The sequence below is a fragment of the Gobius niger genome, assembly GCF_951799975.1.
Source record: "Gobius niger genome assembly, chromosome: 10".
Classification (NCBI taxonomy): domain Eukaryota; kingdom Metazoa; phylum Chordata; class Actinopteri; order Gobiiformes; family Gobiidae; genus Gobius; species Gobius niger.
In genome coordinates, this window is record NC_136861.1 from 20923387 (window position 1) to 20943791 (window position 20405).

General features: G+C 40.7%; 1 protein-coding gene across 1 annotated transcript; it reads right to left on the minus strand.

Annotated features, from left to right (window-relative positions):
- Window positions 1-2656: 2656 nt before the first annotated feature.
- cdc42ep4a (CDC42 effector protein (Rho GTPase binding) 4a) lies at window positions 2657-19943 on the minus strand. The gene is made up of 2 exons (XM_079563970.1): window positions 19670-19943; window positions 2657-5231 (listed from the first exon to the last, which is right to left on the minus strand). Exon 2 carries the CDS (start codon window positions 5137-5139, stop codon window positions 4099-4101), a length of 1041 nt encoding a protein of 346 aa, XP_079420096.1. The 5' UTR covers window positions 5140-5231; window positions 19670-19943; the 3' UTR covers window positions 2657-4098.
- Window positions 19944-20405: the final 462 nt, after the last annotated feature.

Below are 20405 nucleotides of genomic sequence, written 5' to 3' on the forward strand. Positions count from 1 at the left end.
AATGAGTTTTTCCATTTTATTTAGCTTGTTGGCCGCCTTTATTTCAGTGATTATTTTATTTACTATTATCAACATTTCTTTCATTTTATACTAAAGCAATTCCACTTAGGATACATTCCATACACTGGTGGGTTCATTCTCTCATGCACTAAAGCCTGCCAGATAGTGTTGCATACATATGGCCAGCAATACATCTATCAAAGCATGGGAAAGGATCTTTGGAAGTTTTCCAGAATCCCCTCCTCCCAACCACTAATACTAGAGCTGTGGCTTTTTCAACACTGTTCAAATCTTATGTCAGGTCCTGGTTGAGGTTGAACCAAACTCTGCGCTTTTAATATTGTGCTCTAAGTCTAAATATCTGTCGGTTTTTAGGGTCATAACACAAACGCACTATGGTTTGGGGAGTGGTCTGGATTTTTTGGGGGGTAACTCACACGTTTTATGCGTATGGGAGGAGAGAGGAAGCAAAGCCAGGGAAAAAGGGCGGTATATGAACATTTTTTGTATTCTACTGGTGCGTTTCTGCCCCATCCCCCCAACTTTTTTTTTTTTTTTTTTTTTAAACTTCCCCTGTCTCTCCCCTCCATAACCCCACCCCCGCTCACCCACAGCCCCAGCCCCCCGCTTCACCGGCAGGTTGTTTAATACTTTCCAGATTTCTCCTGCATGCCGTCGGTCGGTCTCCTCTTGGAAGAGTCGCGAATGTGCCGATGGAATTTGGCGGAAAAAGTTGGGAGTCAGTCGATGCCCGAGAGCCACAAGTGTCAGCGAGGCAGGTAAAGGACGCCCCCTGCTGTTGATGGCGAAGGAGGCAAGGAAAAGATATGACAGGCGTTGAATTCACTGCTTTACGAAGGAGGAACAGCTGCAAGAAGACAGTGTAGTGTTACACAAAGCTATACTACGGTGAGTGTTGGTCCCCAGAACAAATCAGCCATTTCCGGTGTCAAATAACTACGTTGCTCGTATCTCAAGATTTTTACGACAGTAGCAGAAAGAGATAGGCTACAAGATGATGAAATTGTCATTTATGGGCATCTACACTGTTGGCTGCGTTCATTGAATCAAACGTAATTTAAGCCACATTGCACAAATAAATAAATAAAATTGAAATACAAGCATTTATCTTATGACACACCGTCTATTTTCATAATTGAAAAATAATCATAAATGTACAAACATGTGCCTTTGCTGTGAGAGCCTCACCTCTCCTAAGACATGACTGCAACGTTTCCGGGAGTGGGCACGTCTCCAGCTCGTCTCCATGGAGATGTCCACGAAGTCAGCAGGATTTGAGATTTAAACAGGTTAGATCCTCATCCAGATTCATTCTTTGATTACCCACTGCAGTAACAGAATTTTCTGTGTTGAGCTTGTACTGATGGCAACAGTATAGTACAACATGTTACACAGTGTGCCTTTAAATAGTGGGCTAAGGATAAACAGGTTAACATGATAATTATAGGCTAATTATTATTATTGCTATTTATGGTTGTTTTAGTTTCTATAGGCAGCATTTTAATCGAATCTAATAGGCCCTACAGTATTTGTTCTGTCATTGTCTCAGCCATGTCACAAACCCATGAGGGAACATACGGATAGCCACCACAAGATGGCACTCTGGAATAAATTTTAAATATCAATCCAACAGGCGACAATATGCTCTCGATAACACTGGGTAAAGTAGTTGTAAATCTGCTGAACGAGGTGATTAAAACCAAAACCATTTGGAACCAATCCAAAAGTAGCGACTGCAGCAGTGATTTAGTCTTGAGGGAAGAAAAAAGTCCTAACAATCTTGAAAAGAGTAATGACTTGATACCAGCAGAGGAAAGTAGGATCAATAGCTCTACTGGTTTGTATTGACGACAGCAATCAATATAAATTCGCTGCTTTTTACCCACGGTGTAGAAATAATAGCCTTTTCTGCCCCCCCGCTCTCTCTGTGGCAGATTGGATGCTGATATAATGTGACTGAAAAGCTGCTGAATTAGGAGAGCGATTAAACACCTCCCTAAAGTGTGCGCGTGCTGCGAGCTGTGGCTGCATGTGCGTTCGTGCGTAAGGATCCGTTTGAAGAGGTGACTTGCTGAACACGAGCATTGTTGTTGTCAAGCATTACGGCTTAATTCAAAACCATATAATGGCTTGTACTATGAAGTGACACGTCCATGATGAGTGGAGACGTGCCTCTTTCGCAACATCCTATTAAATTTAATTACTGGGGCCAGAATAACACCTTTATTATTAACCACTAACAAGGGTGCAGCTGAATTTAATATTGTAAGTTAATGGTAACTAGATTCTGTCTGTGGGGCTATTAGAAACTGGCCTTTTAAGAATTGTTGATTATCGAATGCACAAATAGGCTGAGTTAGTTAATATTTTTAGGACTCTTTCATTATCACCAGCTCCAAAAAAAAATAGGCTCACAAAACCCTTGATATCTTGTATACAGAAGACCATTACACAGTAGTGAATCATTGTTACATTGTAAGGCTACTTTAATGAGCTCAACAGTGCTTCAATTGCTTCCTTCCTTCCATTTTATAGGCGAGAGGAAATTGCAGCATTTAAGGTTTTGGAAGTTCTGCCTTATACTAATAATAATCATCTACGGGAACACATACACAGAGAAATCATTTTACCTCTTCATTATTTCTTTTATTGACAAAATATATGTTATTTTGAAGCATACAAAGAAAAACAATGCAAATATATTGAGGACAACGTTAAGGCTTAATATTCACCATTAAGGAGCCCAGCCTTTACACTTGCAGCCAATCACAATGTAGTGTCTGTGCACATTCAGTTATGCTAATTTATTCGCTCCTGTGTGAGAAACTCTTACTCCAATTTAACCATGATTACCCATGTGGAGAAACAGATTTGACAGGTCCTTCCAGAAAGTCAGGAGCTTCGTGATGGAAATAAGTTTTGGCTAGAAAATGGTTATTTGGCACATCTGTCAGTTATCGTTAAGGCAACAAAATCAATTAAAACGCAGAGTGCCTTAGTACTCGTGGATATGGGTCTTAAGTGATGCAAGAGATACAGTCAAAATGCAATGACTATGTAGCTGGCGTACCGTCGAAATAGCATTTCTAATATAATGCTTTTACATTACTGCTGGCAATGGCCTTTCCCATGTTACATACACAATACAAAATATAATTAAACACAGGCTTTGGACGTCTGTAGTGTTTGATCTTAAATAATGTATACATTAATGCACCTGTATTCAGAAGTAGTGGTGTTTTTAACATTATGGATGCATGGGTGCACAGCAGCATTAGCTTTGCTGTTCAAAACATACCACAGGAAGTGGTTATGCTGCGCCCTTCACTTGCAACAGATTTTAAAAAAGCAAAGATTTTATGTTAGGTACAACATTTTTCAATGCAGCTCTTTAATCACGGGTACATCACTTTGAATCCAAGTTTCTGTGGCATAGAAACAACGCAGCTTGGACTTTTTCAGACGGAAATGGCAGCCTTTGAGCCGTGTGACCCTGAGTTACATGAGAGAGGAAACTCTTGACAGATCTATGGCACTTTGCTAAAATATTTTCAGACGACAGCGGCTCAAGGCGGAGAGAGTGAGTTTTTTCACACCAGTGAAAAATACACCCCCTCCCTTTTTATTGTGACAGACCACCCACTGGTGATACCCGCCATGACAGGGGCCTTCTGTTCAAGCCAGGCCTTATGTCCCGCAGCCACAGACAGAGAGACAAGATGAAAAAAAGCAAATGCTCATGTGACACTACAAGTGAAAGGGAAGCGTGAACCCCAGCTTTAGCTATGGAGAAGTGTTTTTCCTACCAAGTCCCTTCCCAGCCTGTCCTACTTGCACGCTGCCGCCATGCTAATGTGTGGAATGTATCTCGAAAAGAGGAGTCTCTCCCGTGTCACTTTCTCAAAGGCACAGAAGGCATTGACAGGCGATCAAAAAGTGCACGTCCTAAAGGAGCAGTCTCTTTTTTTGGTGAGATTTCTTTTTTTAACAATCCCATTCCCACACCTGCAGTGACTTAGTTCCACTGAAACAGTCAAAGGACAGGATCTTTCAAAGGCCTTGGCAATATTTCACTTTTCATACTCTAATCTCATCGTCCTCATCCTCCAAAAAGGAAGAAAAATTGCTTTCCTCTTCCGCCGGTGCACTGAAGGTGGCACTGTCCGTATCCCCCGCATATGTTTGGCTCATTGGTTTGTCATCCAGAGCTGCCGAGCCAGAGCTGGACATGGAGCAGCTGTCCAGATGTTGCAGGTGTTTGGGCCGTATCTCCGGAGTGTACTCGGGCGTGTAGGGCCCTCCGTTCTCTGGCCCTAGATCAAAAGTGTTGCTTGGATGCGTCAGCTGCAAATCACCACTTCCTTGTTCCTCTGCCATCCTCTCATGGGCTAGATCCTCAGCTCTCTGCACACTCTCCTCCTCCTCCTCCTCCTCCTCCTCGTGGTTGCTAAGCGGCGGTGAACCACGGCCCTCGCTGCTCTTGCCTTCCTCGAATCCTAAATCATCCTCTTCTTTATCCATGACGCCCAAAATGTCACCCATCATGGACGGACCCAAGTCGATGTGGAATGACATTACCGATTCAGCGTGCTTCATCCCGCATCCAAAGTGCGGTTGGGAAGTTTCTGGGAGTTCCGTCAGCTCCCCAAAGCTGCGTTCTTGCACCTCCACAAAATAGTTGGCAGCGGCCGCATCTTCATCATCCACTTGTGGCTTTATCGGACTAGAGGCCAGACTAGCCGGACCCCTGCTGTCTCCTCTGTCCTGATCATTGAGGAAAGGCATGGACATCGCGTTCTTCACGTACGTCGGCGAGCCGTCGCCGCACAGGAGCGCGTTGTCCACCCTGGTCACAGACTGGGACCGCTTGCTGCTCTTGAACGTGCGAGACAGTAGGCCAGGGCGAGGGGAGCGTGGGAAGGAAGTGGTGTCAGACGGAGCCTCCCCAGAGCGGGTGCTGAGGAACGAGGTGTCACCGAAGGCATCGCCGCTGCGGCCCACGTGCATGGTGTGGCGGAAGTCACCCAAGGGGGCACTGATCATCTCCCTGGTCAGGTCCACGCGGGTGCGGCGTTTGGTCTGGGACGAGCCCGACACGAGCTGCTTTAGGATCGGCATGTTGATTGTCAAGTGTTTTGGGCTTCTGGCAGTTCAATATAATCTTCAGTGTGAACTTTGATGTTTGTGAAGATCAGTCAGTAGCACAAAACCTGAAAGAAAAAAGAAAAAAGATGCTTTCAACATGCACAAGGTTTTATCTCAACAACAAAACGAACGATCAAAAAAAGAAAAAAGAAAACAGTTTTCAGAAGGTCTGAACTTTACTCATTCAATTTTTATGCTCATTGGAGAGACGGCTTCTGACATTCGAAGTCAAAATTAAATTACCAAAATTATTCATAGTGGAAGTTAAAAGAAAAGCTTCAGTTTGTACGGAATGAATTGGTAAAGAATTACGGAATCAATGTTCATGAGAAATGTTGTGTGCTGATTTGTGATTTAGCCTTCAATTAACCGTTATTAGGTTTGCAAGCTGTAAGAGAGAACGTGCTTAAAAGGCTTAAAACATACATTATTCTGTGGCCACATAAAAGAAGTCAATGTATGTAATAATCTAGCATGTATATGATTACATATGTTACTTTTCTACAAGCTGTGGAATCGACAGTGTGCTCCGTCCACGACAAAACTGCAGTTTTGCCTGTGCGATTATGGAAATGAAACCATTGAGGGAATTCTAAATCTAACCACTAATTGCAAGATTGCAAAAGGCCTCAATTATGAGCTCCCAAAATGATAAGCAACATTATAAACAGATGACCTCAGATATGAAAAAAAAAATATGGGATGGGAACACCACAGTACTTCATTTTGAACTGCCACAGCCCCAACCAGAGCTATGGAGGAATGCTTGAGATTTCCTATTTTATGGCACCGCAAGAACTTGTCAATCTTTTTTTTTTTTTTTTTTTTTTCTTTCTCAGAAAACAATACTCTACCTGTCACCTGGGCTTACACGTTTGAGCTGCAAGTCGACAAATGCAATCACAACCAGAAAAGATAAAACCATCATTTCCTTTCCCCAAGAAAGCTGTGACTGACAGCTGCCATAAAGGCTGCATGCATTATGAAAAAGCTCAGAGAGGGGAAAATGCTCCACGGGCGACCGACAAAGCTGCATTTCTTCCCCAGGCACTGCACACACGGGGCGTCTCATTAGGAATCCATATTGTTGTATAAAATGTACATGAAAGGGGGGCAAGCACACGGGTGGCCAGAGAGCGTTTTCGACGTTTGGGGGTGTGTGTGTGGGTGGAAAAATCTACATCTTCTAAATGCTTACCTTGCTGTCTGCATGTCTGGTTTGCTCATAACAGCTACTGACTGCCGACTGTCAAGTGCCTTCAGGAAACTTTTTTTTTAACTTGTTTCTTCAGCAATCTGACCTCATTTCTACTCGGCCCCGCCCCTCATGTGCTCTCCAGCTGAGGCCCCAAGCCGTCTTCCTGTTGATGCCCTCACCTGCTAACGTTTCCATGGCAACAACCTCTCGAAACAACAGAGCTTCCTGTCAAAGGGCTGCACAAGGCTCCGGGCCACTTACAAAGAAAAACACGGGCTCCTGCTCTGACAGTCAGATGAGGATGTGCTGATGTGCGAGTGCTAGTTATAGTAAGAAAACATGCAAGTGAGAATTACGATATTCTCAACTGAGAATTGCCACAAAAAGTTGTTTATTTTTATGTTTATTATTCGGCATCAGCTACAGCTTACTAGAGACCTAATGAGGATACCACTCAAAAAGTTATTGTTCTAACTTTTGGTGTATTTTAAATTTAAGAAAGCAAAGGATTTGAAATGGAAAAATAAGCCCCAAAACAACAGAGAGGTTTACTGACCATACAATGCTCTTTTTCAGCCTAGATCAAGATCACTACATCAAGGGTGCCCTCATGTTAAAGAAACAGACAAAACCAAGTAAACAGACCGATACCAATTCAGTGTTAAAAAGGCATAACAGATATCCTAAATTTAAAACAACTTGTTACAGATGAACACTTGAAAACCTTTGACATTTGTTGTATAATTGAGCTGCACACCGCCAGTGTTGGGGATAACGTATTACAAAATTAATGAGTTACAAAAGTAATAAGGTACAAAAATATGCTACCTTTTTCAGTAAATAAGGAACATAACATTTACACAAAATACGTGAATATTAGTCATTACAATTCAAGTAACTTGAGTTCCAAGTGCATTTATGAAAAAACAAAAAAATGCGAAACTCAGATCAGATCAAGGTGGACACTAGAGGCTAAGATCTGCAGTTTCATGTAGTTAATGTCGTCAAAACAAAACACTGAGAATGGGGGAAAGCGAAAGAAAATGAAATCTCTGACTGCAGTTCTGCTCGGTGGCATTATTACTACTTTCAGTTTATATTTTGCCAAAAGTAACTCAAAAGTAGTGTAACTCGGGTACGTTTTTGAAACAGTAATATGTAATACAAACATATCACATTTTCAAAGCTGTAAATCACTAATAGAGTATATTACTATTTTTAAGTAACTTACCCAACACTGCACACCACTACCATCCCAATGTACAAAGTGTGTATGACAGAGGTTAAAGGGATATTTCAGGATTTTTGACATAGGGCCTTCATTTCCTAGTTATCCAGAGTGTTGCTGATTTCTGGAGATATTTTTTTTGTAACTCAAGCAGTTCTTATATTTGAAGAGTTTTGTGGTGCTAGGCTAGTGCAAGGCTAGCGCATTTCTACGATATCAGTTAGCCTGCATTAAAAACAGTCTGACGATGTAAATGTCTGTGTCAATAGAGTAATTTGAACCATTTTGCATTTAAAAGACCTTATTTGAGCAGCATCAGCTTCGTGGTTGTATAAGCTACGCAGTGGCGATGTGACCTGCTAGAAAATAGTCCCTCAAAATGCGATAATTCATGTGATGCAAGGTCAGTTATATTCCAAAAATTCGACACAAACATTTATATCGTTAGTCTGGTGTTATAAGTGATTTGCCTCAGGTGCTCTGTGGAGTGTGTTAGACTGTTTTTAATGCAGGCTAGCTGACACTATAGAAATGCGCTAGACTAGCACAAGCCTCGCGCCACGTAACTCTTCAAATATAAGAACTGCATGACTTACAACAAAAATAAAAAAATATCTCCAGAAATCAGCAACACTCTGGAAAACTAGGAAATGAGGCCTTATGTCAAAAAACCTGAAATCTCCCTTTAAGGTGAGTAAAGATATTTAAGTCAGGATGCATACCCAATAGGTCACAAAGGCAAACTTTCTCAAACTGATACAAAAATCCTCCATGCAACACCATCACGTTATTATAGGAGGTGTAGCATAGAGCAAATCTCATTGAGCCAAGATTACTGCACATTTTTAAAATAATAAGCGTCCTTGGCTGTGGAAATGGAAATTGTAACATGTAATCAGTTTCGCAAAGGTGACATTGGCCATCTTCTCTCCATTACACATGAAATGTACTCAGGCTCATGTTTGATAGGATTTGAAAGCTAAACCAACAAACAAACTTAAGACTCACTCTAAAATAGTTTTGTGGAAGTGGCCCCATATTCACAGCCCAGTAACATATTAATAGCCTTGTGCATGTGGGCGTACACATGTGAATGAAGGGGGCCTGGGAGAGCTGCAGTCGGCGTGGGAACAGCGGGGTCATGACAGTGGGATTGACTTTACAAACACACTTTTCACAACACTCACTCACGCTCCCGATATAGACTCATCTAACGCAAAAATATGGCGGCATCCGCGCTTTTAAAAACGGTCGTCTTTGAACCCAATTTGAAATAGGAGTGTGTTCGCATGTAGATAAACCTGAGTGCTAGGAATGTTTCCAAATCATTGCTTCCTCTTCTCTCTCCCCCTTTCGCCAGCTATTTCACATCTGCTGGGTAAATTATATTACTTCCTGCTTCCCTCAAATGCATTTATACCCCGAGAGGAGGCAAAGTGGCTCAGTTTATAGATCACATAACTCAATTATCAATAAAAATACCTTGGCGAGTGCTGGAAATCCTTCAGAGAGATTTAATAATAAAGTAGCACAAGCAAGAAGGTTTTTTCACTTTAATGGCTTTGATAAAAAATTGAGCAATACATGAATCTAAATGTGAAAAGTGCTTTTTAAATGCAACACAAATGCACTGCTGTATCAATAATACATGTAAAAAAACATTCAGAAGGATACTTAAGGGAATGATTATATTAATTGGTAATATTTATACATGGGCGTTCAATAAAACGATGGATTAATCTCATTGAATTACCAACGTGCACTTGATGCAGCTAAAAACCTATAGAAAAGTCAGTTTGTTTGATAATCCAATATCTACAGGGAACTGTCAGGTCTTTTTTCCTCCTTATGATTACAGCAGGCTGTGAGACATTCAAGGGTTGCGGGGAAAAAAGTTCTGTACTGTAAAGTTAGTTCTTAAAAAAAGAGAGTCATTTATATGAATATAGCTGAGGGCAGCTTTAAGTAACTGCAGCATTTGCCATTTGTTAATTCATATTGCGATTTAGATTGTATTAATTGTACATCCCTAGAGTTCCAAGTTCTTAAAATACACAGTCCGGAAAAGCAACTATATTGACTTTAGGGACAATCTGCTGTTAAGATGAACATAATTTCTCCATATTATCAATACTTTGACACCAACCTTGTGCTCGCCAATACTCAGGAGGTTTAGTAGATCTGTCATCATGACTGATAGTTCATTTCCCTAATTGAGTATTGATGCCCTTTCTTGTGTATAGTGTGTATAGTCTACTGTCTGGACACTGGGGCTCGGTCTGTCCGCTTCATTTAAAGTCATTGACCTGAATGGACTTTATGACCTGGAGGCAAATTCCCCAATGGGGGGCAGGAGACCACAAGGAGTGTCCATAATAGTCCATTAAAATCACTTCAATACATATTGAGCATTGATAGGCTTTATATTTCGGGCCTTTTGTGAGTAATACAAAGACAATTAATCATTAATTAAGTCATTAATTCAAAATTACATTAGGAAGAATACACATTTGAGAATTTTTTATGAAATTCCCTTTTTTTTCTTAAAACCAGAAACATCTCAGTGGCACAAGAAATAATTGAGTTTGACTAGATGACGTATTGAATAAGTTTTGTTAGTGGCATCCGACTGATGGGTTTTGTTTTTTCTTTACTTATTTGTTAACTTGTTTATTTATAGATCACAGTAGCCACAGTGTACCTGCCCTTGCTTGTGGCAGCAGTGTACATGTGTTGTAGTAATTAAACAGACAAACACGCTGTACAAGATCGGTATCTACCACACAATTCAGTTAACAGACCTGAGTATCTCATTTAGGAAGCAGCAGCCCAAGGACACAGCCAAAATCACATTATCTCCTCAATATCGCAGGCAGGAAACAGGCAGACGTCAGGCTGACACACTGTCTGCTGCGAATAGAGTGGCCCTAAACAACATGATCCAATGAGAATTACAAAAAGATGCCTCACACTAACATTAAGCCAGAATTTCATTTAGAAATCGCCCATTTAGGGAAGCACCAGTCAGAATATTATGAGCTGTTAGAGATCGCTAAAACACAAGTTGGTCATTCCTGAGAAAAGGCAGATGAAGAAATCTAGACTTACAAATAGGGCTTAGGGCTGAACGATACGGACAAAATTTCATATCTCGATTTTCATGCCAGATATAACTATGGGTTCGGTGAAAACCAAGCATTTTTCAGAAAATTAAAAACATAATACAAAAGAGTGCAGTTTTGTTGATGAAAATCTATATCGTTTATATTTTGCTTTTAATGTTCATATCTCGATAGCAATACGATAACGATATATCTTTCAGCCCTAAGATCTGTCAAGATAAATTCTATATCGACTTATTATTGTTCAATACAAAACAGATAGATATATTTTGGGCTCGATATTTATTGTCTGTACATTTATTAGCAATTCCTCTATTCTTTCTTTGTAAAACTTGAGTTTCATTATATTTCATGTTTATTGCAGCGTGTGTGGTATTTTAGGATGTGATGATGCTCTTTTAGAACAAAAGTTTACTGTCATTTCTATGCCTGAGAGTTGAATCAAGTATCATGAGACTCAATAATATCATGTATCACGATACTTTCCCATCAAATTTTCTATCGTGACAGGCCTACTCACAAGCACATTATCATGACACATATGAAAAAAAGATATTCTATGTTGTTACTCTTTTTTTCAAAGCAATAATAATGGCAGCTTATGTTTAGATTGTCACAAACCGCATTCAATCACACGCAAGAAGGGTGACGTGTCTTGCCCAAAGGCACAATGACAGTCTGCATCACTTGGAGAAAATATGGTGGAGAAAAATAAAGTTCAGGTCCCACAAATTTTAATAGAGAAAACAGTGACTATCAGATCTTTTGTGATAATTCAGGTATTATATGAATAACAAGCACTAATTTTCCAATCCAAAATTACACAGTTTATGGTCAACTGATTGCTCTTAATTTATGAAAATTGGTCCCATAATTACATAGCCGACAGTCAGTAACTGAAGGACTATAAGAGCTACACATAATACAAGGCTCCAATGCAAAAAGCCACCATTGACCACCTGTGTTTGCCGGAGGAGCTGACTCTTGACACGACTGTAACCTAAATGAACTCTTGCCTGACCACGCATTTCTGAGGCCACTTTTCACAGCACAACTCTAATGCAGCATGAAAGCCGAGGGCGCATTGATCAAAGGGGAAATCCGCAGTGCTATGTGGAGCAAGGCGAATCCAAAATGTGCTACTGTAATGGCCTTCAAATGACTGGGAAGAGACGCAGCAACTCTGGTTCGGTCCACCCTTCGACAACATTACAGATTTAGCGGGTATTTTTCCAGGGGCGCATAAGGCAATTTGCTGATTTAAAAGGACAAATCAAGATGGTCTCGAAAGAAATTAGTATTAAAGTACAGATTTGTCACAGCAGGGCGTAAAGCACGACGAGGATCAAAGCTGAAGGTATTTGGGAGCTTTTATACAAGTGTTTTGCCTGCAGCTTTAAGTAATACTTCACTTTGCAGATACTTGAAAAAGAAAAAACTCAGAAAATGTGCCTAAAGTAAAAAGGTGTGGCTCACATTAATATAAAAAAAAAACAATCTCAATTTAAAATGAGGATGTTATGGGCATATTTTATTGTAATTATTCATATTAATTAATCCATCATACTAAATCTGGGTCAATTTAAACGTACCGAAGTGGCTTCACTGTCTGTTTTACCACCGAGCTCTTAAGTGTTTTAGTGAACCATCTTCTCCCGATAATTCATGTCATACGTTGAAAGAAAGGACATCCATCACATTTAATAAGCCGAAGCAACTTTCTGATTAGGAGACCGGCAGAAAAGAGGACAATTGTAAAAAGGTTCTTATGAAAATGCATTCAGGTCCACGCTTGACTTCTGAACAAACATGTCGGCTACTTGCTCGGTTATGATTTTTTTGTAACATTTACAGTTATTCTCTATAGAGTAGTGCAATTGATTACATCTTAATGAATCAATGGTCTTTGGAAATCGGCAGGTGTAGAGCCAATCCTGCAGCCGTTTGGACTTTTAGAAATAAAATGCAACGGATTTTATGTTACAGGAACAGAAAGCATCCATTTGTTGTTTAACCTCTTAGCCCCTGCCAGAACCAAGCACATTTTCTACAGCTTGGCTGAACCCAAATCTAAACATTTCTAGGAAAAAAACATCAAAATGGTGACAAAAAATAAGAAAAGAAGGGTGAAATCACTATTTAAAAAAAGCGCCATAAAGTGACCCAAAAAAGCAACAAAAAAGGAACAAAAGAGAAAAATTGTGGGAAAAATAATGGCAAGATGATGACTACGCGAGAAAAAAGATCCCGATTTAGAAGAGTTTTGTAGGTCTTAGCTTTCAAATGAGGCATTACTCTGGCCTATAGGTAGTAAGCTTTTAGATTTAGTTTAAAGGCGGGGGTTAAGAGGTTTAATGTGACCTTTTGGTTTAATATACCAAATACATTTATTAAAGCAGTACTAAGTAACTTGTTTACCTTAATAAATCCTTTTCGTAGTCCCTCTGGGGTTAATGCAAGTGTTAATGGGACGATTGAGGGGGGTGTCTCTGGCCAGAAAACCACAATTGCAACGTTCCTGCCACCGGGTCAGAGGTCCCAATATATAATAATAGAATCGCAAGAGGCTAACAGGCTACGGGTAAAGCTAGCTGCGGGCTAGCGCCACTTAAACAGTATTTACAGCCAAGTTTGAGTGACAAAAAATATCTCCATTGTGTAATTGGATGTACAATATCCTTCTCTCCCTTTGTCTTTTCTGTCAGTGTATTTATTCTCACGGACAATTAATGAGTAAAAAAAACGCATCATGCTAAGACACCTGCAGTGGCGCTTATGGCCTCTAGTTACTCTGCTAAGTAAATAAAATAACTCGATGAGGGGAAAACACATAATTAATTTGTCGTATCACCAAACCCTAACTCCCTTTACTATAACAAATACTTTTGCAATGAAGGAAACCACAAGGTACCAAGAACGTATACTTTGCATCGGAGTATGCGCTTGCAACTTTGACTCAGTCTTTACAGCCGGCGCAAATGCCAGATTTGTCACTTCAACACTTCTTTCATTCGCGTGTGCTTTGATGAATCTGGGTCTTCATTACAGACACAAACAACGGTTCGCAAACACAACAATGGATGCATTCAGAGGCCGATAAACATCGTTATTATGGAATCCCAATGCATGTGTATACACAAGTCTCATTGTTCAGGCGTGCTATTGTCTTGTTGAATGAAAGTCATTGTGCCAAGTAAGAAAACACAAATAAAAAGTACATGCAGAAGTTTGATGAAAACAGATAAAAGATAAAAATCCATATTTTAACTGGTGGTGCTTCTGGGCATTTACATTATTGATTATATAAGTATGTTATTGCCAAGTGCAGGCTTGAAGTACAGCCTCTTTAGATTAGATTAGATACTTTATCGATCCCGTACGGAAATTCATGTCAGACAAATGGGAAATTACATTTGGTCAATACTGGTCTCGCTTGTTTTAAGACTCTCACAACAGATAGACACAACAGACAGAGACCAAGATAGAAACATCGCCACCTTTAGAACAGCACTATCTTTATGGGACGATACACTTTTGTTGCAATACAATACATATCCCAATACAGAGGGTCCGAGCCGATACGTATTGTGATACATGTCATTAATAGTAAATAAACAAAAATAATAATAATAATAATAATAATAATTGAATACAAAAGCACAAGTTGAGTTTCCAAAGGTTACATTAAAGTGATAATCTGGAAGTCTAAATATCTCACACAGTCTAGTGTCCTCCCGCGTTGACAATGAAACAAGCTTTTCCTGGAACCTCCGTGATCGATACGTTTTGAAAATGCTGTTCCTGCTCTCCTCATTTTGCAAACTAGGAAGGGCTTTCTGGTTAAAAAGGAGAGGAATTTGATTGTTTACTTTCAAATGTCACTCTATCCCTCCTCACTTTGCAACCTTACAGACTATCACTTTAACTGTTAAATCAGTCAGACATTTAGTAAAACAGAAAACTGCAATGGCAGAAAGTAAAAGTATCTTTTGTCTAAACCAATCAGAATCAAACCAGGTATTAACCATATCAACTTTAAGTCAAAAACATTTGTACAAGTTTTTCTCTAGAACAAGAGTGGAGTTGATCGCGATACACGGCTTCCAATACAATATGCCTATCACAACAAAAACCTATTCTTCTAGAGAGAGTATTTACCAGCTTGTATGTCATAGTGACCAGTGGTGCTCAACTGGTGGGTCAGGATGTTCAGTGGACCAAGGACTCCACAGTAGTTTGATATTACATACTAAAACAAGGCCGCACAACAATTAATTTTACTGCAAATTTGTTTAATGTTAAAAATTACTTTTGGCCAAAAATTAGATAATGAGACTTCAGAAAAAACATCTTAAGAATTAATATTCAGTGCCATCATGATCTCATATTGTACATCTTTTTTCCAGCTGGTTTGCATATATACTTTTGTTGAAGGAACCGCATGGACCCATTTTTAAAGGCATTTTTAAATCCCCAATTTACTAACAAGTTACAAACGCATACAGTAATGAGAGAGGGAGAGATGACGAGTGAAACGTCTGTATTAAACTGCAGCCCAGAGCGGTTTGGCAAATCACAGCTAAATGCAAATCAGGAATCCATCTTGCAATCCTTTAAAGAATTTATGATGATGGCTGACAACTAAAGGTCCCGCTGACATGCAAAATTCATCTCAACATCATTAGCAACTGTCACTCTCTTTGCTCACAGTCCTCCTTTTTCTGAAAAGTGCAAAAAAGAAATCTGCTCAATTACTGCGCGGTCAAGATAAGAGCGTGCACGCCCACAACCTCCGTGCAACCGTTTAACTGGTGCATCACTAAAAACACAGAGTTCATCAGTCGTTAAGAAGCGTGCCGCACTGGGAAACAGGCTGGCGACGTGATTGTGGGAGCGCGACCACAGGAAGGGCAGGGAGAAAATGAGCGAGTAAAACTTCCCATCGCCGGATATAAACTCAGTCTGCCCTTCCTGAAACTTCACAATATAAACAATAGCACGCATCACGTTGTATAGCTGATGGGCTGAGCAAACAAACAAGGCACAAACTCATCAGCATGTTTTATTAACTCTCTGGCTTATGCACCAATAAGCCACAACTTCATGATCATCTTGTGTATCACCCGGTCTCTAGTGATGGGATTGTGATTTTAATTTGATCCCATATAATCAACATTTTGTTGTTTTTTTAGCCACCATAAAGGTAGGTACAGCTGTATTTGCCTTTTGAGACTTACATCACAGTGATGTTGGTCTGCACGTCATTCACCGAGAGCGTGTTTGAGGCTGACCAGTAGAAGGAAATGTAGGGGGCGGTTTGACTGTGCAGAGAAACATAGATGTTTAGTAGATGTCATTTTCCTGTGAAGTTTGGTAGTGGTCTCAAAATATAAAAGACATACCGGTATGTATTATTAAACTAAATCGCTGTATGTCAGACGAATTCTTTTGCAAATTGAGCCAAAAAGTTTTAATCTCCAGTAATTCAGCTTTGTGACCTGCATAAAATGAGACCATGTTCTCTGGAGAAATCAAGAGTGTAATAATCAGACACAAGCATAATCAGAGTGCCTCTAAACTTTCTCTCCAAGAACCGCTCTTGATTGGTAACAAACTGACAATGGCAGACTGAGAAGAAGCATTTTAAGATGCAGTTTTTGAGAAAGTCCAACTCTGCTCTGGTGCAGCCATCATAATTTGGCCCACGTTAAACTTGCCCAAATGCTTTTGCTCTTGCTCCCGTCTCTGCCATTAGCTTTCTCCCAAAAGGTTTCCAATTCACTACACGATTCCCCCAATGTCTTATTAACAGGCAACACTTTTTCTTTTATACGAGAAATAAGTGCAGGCTGTTGGTTTAATGTCCAGGTGTCCATATTGTGACCCAGGTGGTGTTTTTAAGAGGTGCCGAAAAGTACAGCGGGTGGATGTCGAAAACCCTCGAGTGGGGACCTGTGCTTTTGGAAAGAATGCAGGGAAATTATGGGATGTTGAAAATGTTTTCTTTTAAGTGAGTGGCGTAATTACAGGGCCAGGGAACAGAAATGCAGAGATATGGTAAAGACGCAGCTATCAAATGTCATTGGGGTTCTACTTAGGCTCTTAGGCAAAATACAAGCAGGTTAACCAGATGAGAATCGTGACAAATTGTTAACTGCGGTTTGCATTAGCTGTAGAAGAAAATGAAATGTTCTCTTACTTGATCATATAAAACCTACATTATTGCGCTATATTGGATTGGAACAGGCACAGCAGCGATGTTATTGAAATGCATGGGAAAGAGAAATGCAGTTTGCTATTGTTTCAGTGTGGTCTTGAAAGGGGCAAACTGTGGAGCCATTTGGCCTCTGCTGTTTGTGGACGTAAACAGATTTCAACCAGTGACAACAGGGCAGATTAGAATAACAGAACGTTTCCTTGCGTCAACACTCGAGCATACCAATCACAATGTATGCAGGGCAAAAAGAAGAAGGAAAAACAATGGCGGCAAACAAAAGCCACGGGAACAAATTCCTCTTTCACATCAACGACACACAGCGTGCCGTCAGAATTGAAAGTTGGAACAGGGTTTTAAAATGCAAATGCCAATGAACTCGGGCTAACGCCAGTCAAAATAAACAGAAGCCACAGTGAACTTTGAGTCTCAGTGTAGAGTTCACAATCACTTCTCCAGGCCGGTGGGAAAAAAATACCAAACTTTGACAATGTTTTTGCTGTATTTAAATCGCACATTGTGTACCGTAGAGTTAGGCAAGTTTACCCGGTGGTGGGGCGATATTTCCCTAGCCAACAGATTGTGGGCCGAGCATCACTTTGTACAAATACTAGACCATATAGACTTGGGATCTGGGTGGAAATGGAAATTGGAAAACCTCTCAAAATCTTGTGGGCCAGAGTTGATTAAAGGAACTTATCTACACTTTTCTTTGTTTTTCCTTCGTCCAGTCTTAAACAACTTTAGCCTTTAATTTAACAAGCTATTTTCCATTCCGGAGTATAAGTCGCACCAGCCATAAAATGCATAATGAAGAAGAAAAAAACATACAAGTCGCTCCGGAGTATCAGTCGCACCAGCCTTGGCAACAATCTGGGTATGGAGGCGTAACTACACCATTGACAAGCCTCTCCCGGCATCACGTTGTTCAAGCACCCATTTGTGAACTCTCTCCTGTCACTGTGGCCTGTAGCTTTTTTTGTTTTCTTCATTGCAGCAAGAGTAACCTCCACTTTTCGCCAGTCATTCACAAGTTTCTTGTTCACTCAAAACTTTTTTCTGCTGCAAGATTACCGTTTTATACATGTTCAGTGGTACAGAAGGTACACAAGCCTTTAGCCCTCTAGCAGCTGTCAGTATGAAAATAAGAAACATGCAAATTGATATATTTTGATATACAAGCTGCACCTGACCTGAGTATAAGTCGCACCCCCAGACAAACTATGAAACAAGTGCGACTTATAGTCCGGAAAATACGGTACTCAGAGCTGCTTTTAAAATATGGCCAATTTCTCATAATGTGTAATGATGTGATCAAATACAATATCCATCACACACACAAAAAATCCTGTTCTCTGAAATAATCTTGACTATCGTCGTCCAGAGAGGGAAGAAATAACAGTTTATTCTGGCATTTCCTGGAATGCACAGGGGCCGGACAGGACACACACATAGACTTACAAAGTGCAGACGTGCTCACACTGGAAATGCTCGCCGGCCACAAATAACACAGTAAACCACACTTTAGTGGCTTTTGGAGCGTCTGATTACCTCTAAAGGGAAAGTGAATTGCACCTACTTGCTTGTATTTGTACATCCGATAGTACACAAGCCGGGGAGCTCCAAGATTATGTCCGCACTTTACAGTAGGCTATAATAATGGGCTTAGCAGTGTGTTAACAACTCGGAGGATGCTAAACCATCACATTAGGGCACTAAACATATACCATGCAAGCAATTAGGACCTAAAACTTGAAATCAAGGAATTCTCAACATAGAAGCACTTTGGACTGCAGGGGAAAAACAGGATTAATTGCACGCTGCTGTTTTGGAAAGCCTAATCTATCACAGTGGCTAAATAGCTCTTAAGAAATAAAGGCCTGTAAGACTTAAAAAGCAAAGCAATTTACCTTAGAGCTGATAAGATTATCCGCTCAAACAATGCATGTGGAGCAGTTATCTGTATGGCATTGACAGAGTGATGGCAAACAGACCTGCAGGCCCTTTGCTGTTCCTGTCAATGGACTCATCTTCACTATCCACACAATGACATGTCATGCCAAGCAAATGGGGAGCAACTGGCCAGGTCAAAACGCTGGTAGGGGAGGGTAATGGAGTGGGCTAATAGGACAGACATGTGCACTGCATGGGTCAGAAGGTCTGTGATGGGATCATTTGGGTGCAGCGATCAGAGAGGAATTAAGTCCAACCAAGTGGGTTAGTGGAATTTAAAAATGTGCTTGACAGACATTTCCAGCCCAGATTTTCCTGCCCTGTCCCTTCAGATGCTCTAAAGTATAATTGGCCTCCTTTACAAGCTTGTACAATGTGCATGCATTTCATCTCTAAAATGCTGGCAGGAAGTCTCATGCACATTACAGTAAACATAATGTGGTTGCTTTCAAAGATAGCCGATTTGTAAACTTGTCTCTCTATTCCAAAACGCTGGGAGGTTTTCAACAGAATTCCCCTTTCCTGATGTGATTCATCCTGGTAGTATCATCCGACACCTTAGAGCGTGATCCTGGGTGGGTCAGAGGCAGGAGAACAATAAGTAGCTGACCTCCCCAAGGCGTCAGCTGGTTGGCGCATGCTTTGCCAAACCGCTGCGTAAAACCATATCCCTTAACACAGCATCTTAGGCTAAACGTAGAGAAACAAACGATGGGGATGAGCTGAACACGATATAATTCACGCAGACTTAAGCCAATAACACGAATGAGTATTTAGCATTAACTTACCGAGCATCTCATTCACAAAAAGCCGGGTGCTGCTTGCTTGCTTCCCTCTGTGTGTTAGGCCCCCCGCAGATCCACGGCGAGGTTGCATTCGCAGAACACAACGCTCGGAAAACACGCGGCTTTTCTGAGCACGGTCAAAAATATAAACGAAGGACAGGTTTTTCTGGGGCTATTGGCACTTGCAGCACATCCTTCGAGGCACCGCAGCAGCTTTGAGAGCGACTATTCACTACAAAGCCTCCTGCTTCTGTAGTATGCGCCGTGGGCACGCCCATTCGCATGGCTTCTTAAAGACACAGGAGACAGACACGCGAGGCTCACCGTGATGTACTGAGAAGAAACCGTTACAAATGAAGTAGGCAAACCATGAGGTGAGATCTTTAGGCTGCTCTGGCTCTATCTGTCTATCTATCCATCTATCCATCTATCCATCTATCCATCCATCCATCCATCCATCCATCCATCCATCCATCCATCCATCCATCCATCCATCCATCCATCCATCCATCCATCTATCTATCTATCTATCTATCTATCTATCTATCTATCTATCTATCTATCTATCTATCTATCTATCTATCTGTGCAATACCAAGTATAGATACTTTATCAAGTATTGAATAAGTTTGGAGGCATTATTATCATGCACTCCTTTGTTTTCCAGTAACATTCACACAGCACTTTGTTAATGCTATTCTCCTCTCGGGCCAGGACTCCCCTGAAAAAGAGATTCTTAA

Coding starts and splice junctions, on each gene's coding strand:
- cdc42ep4a (XM_079563970.1), bottom strand. CDS start 5,139: ATGCCGATCCTAAAGCAGCTCGTGTCGGGCTCGTCCCAGACCAAACGC.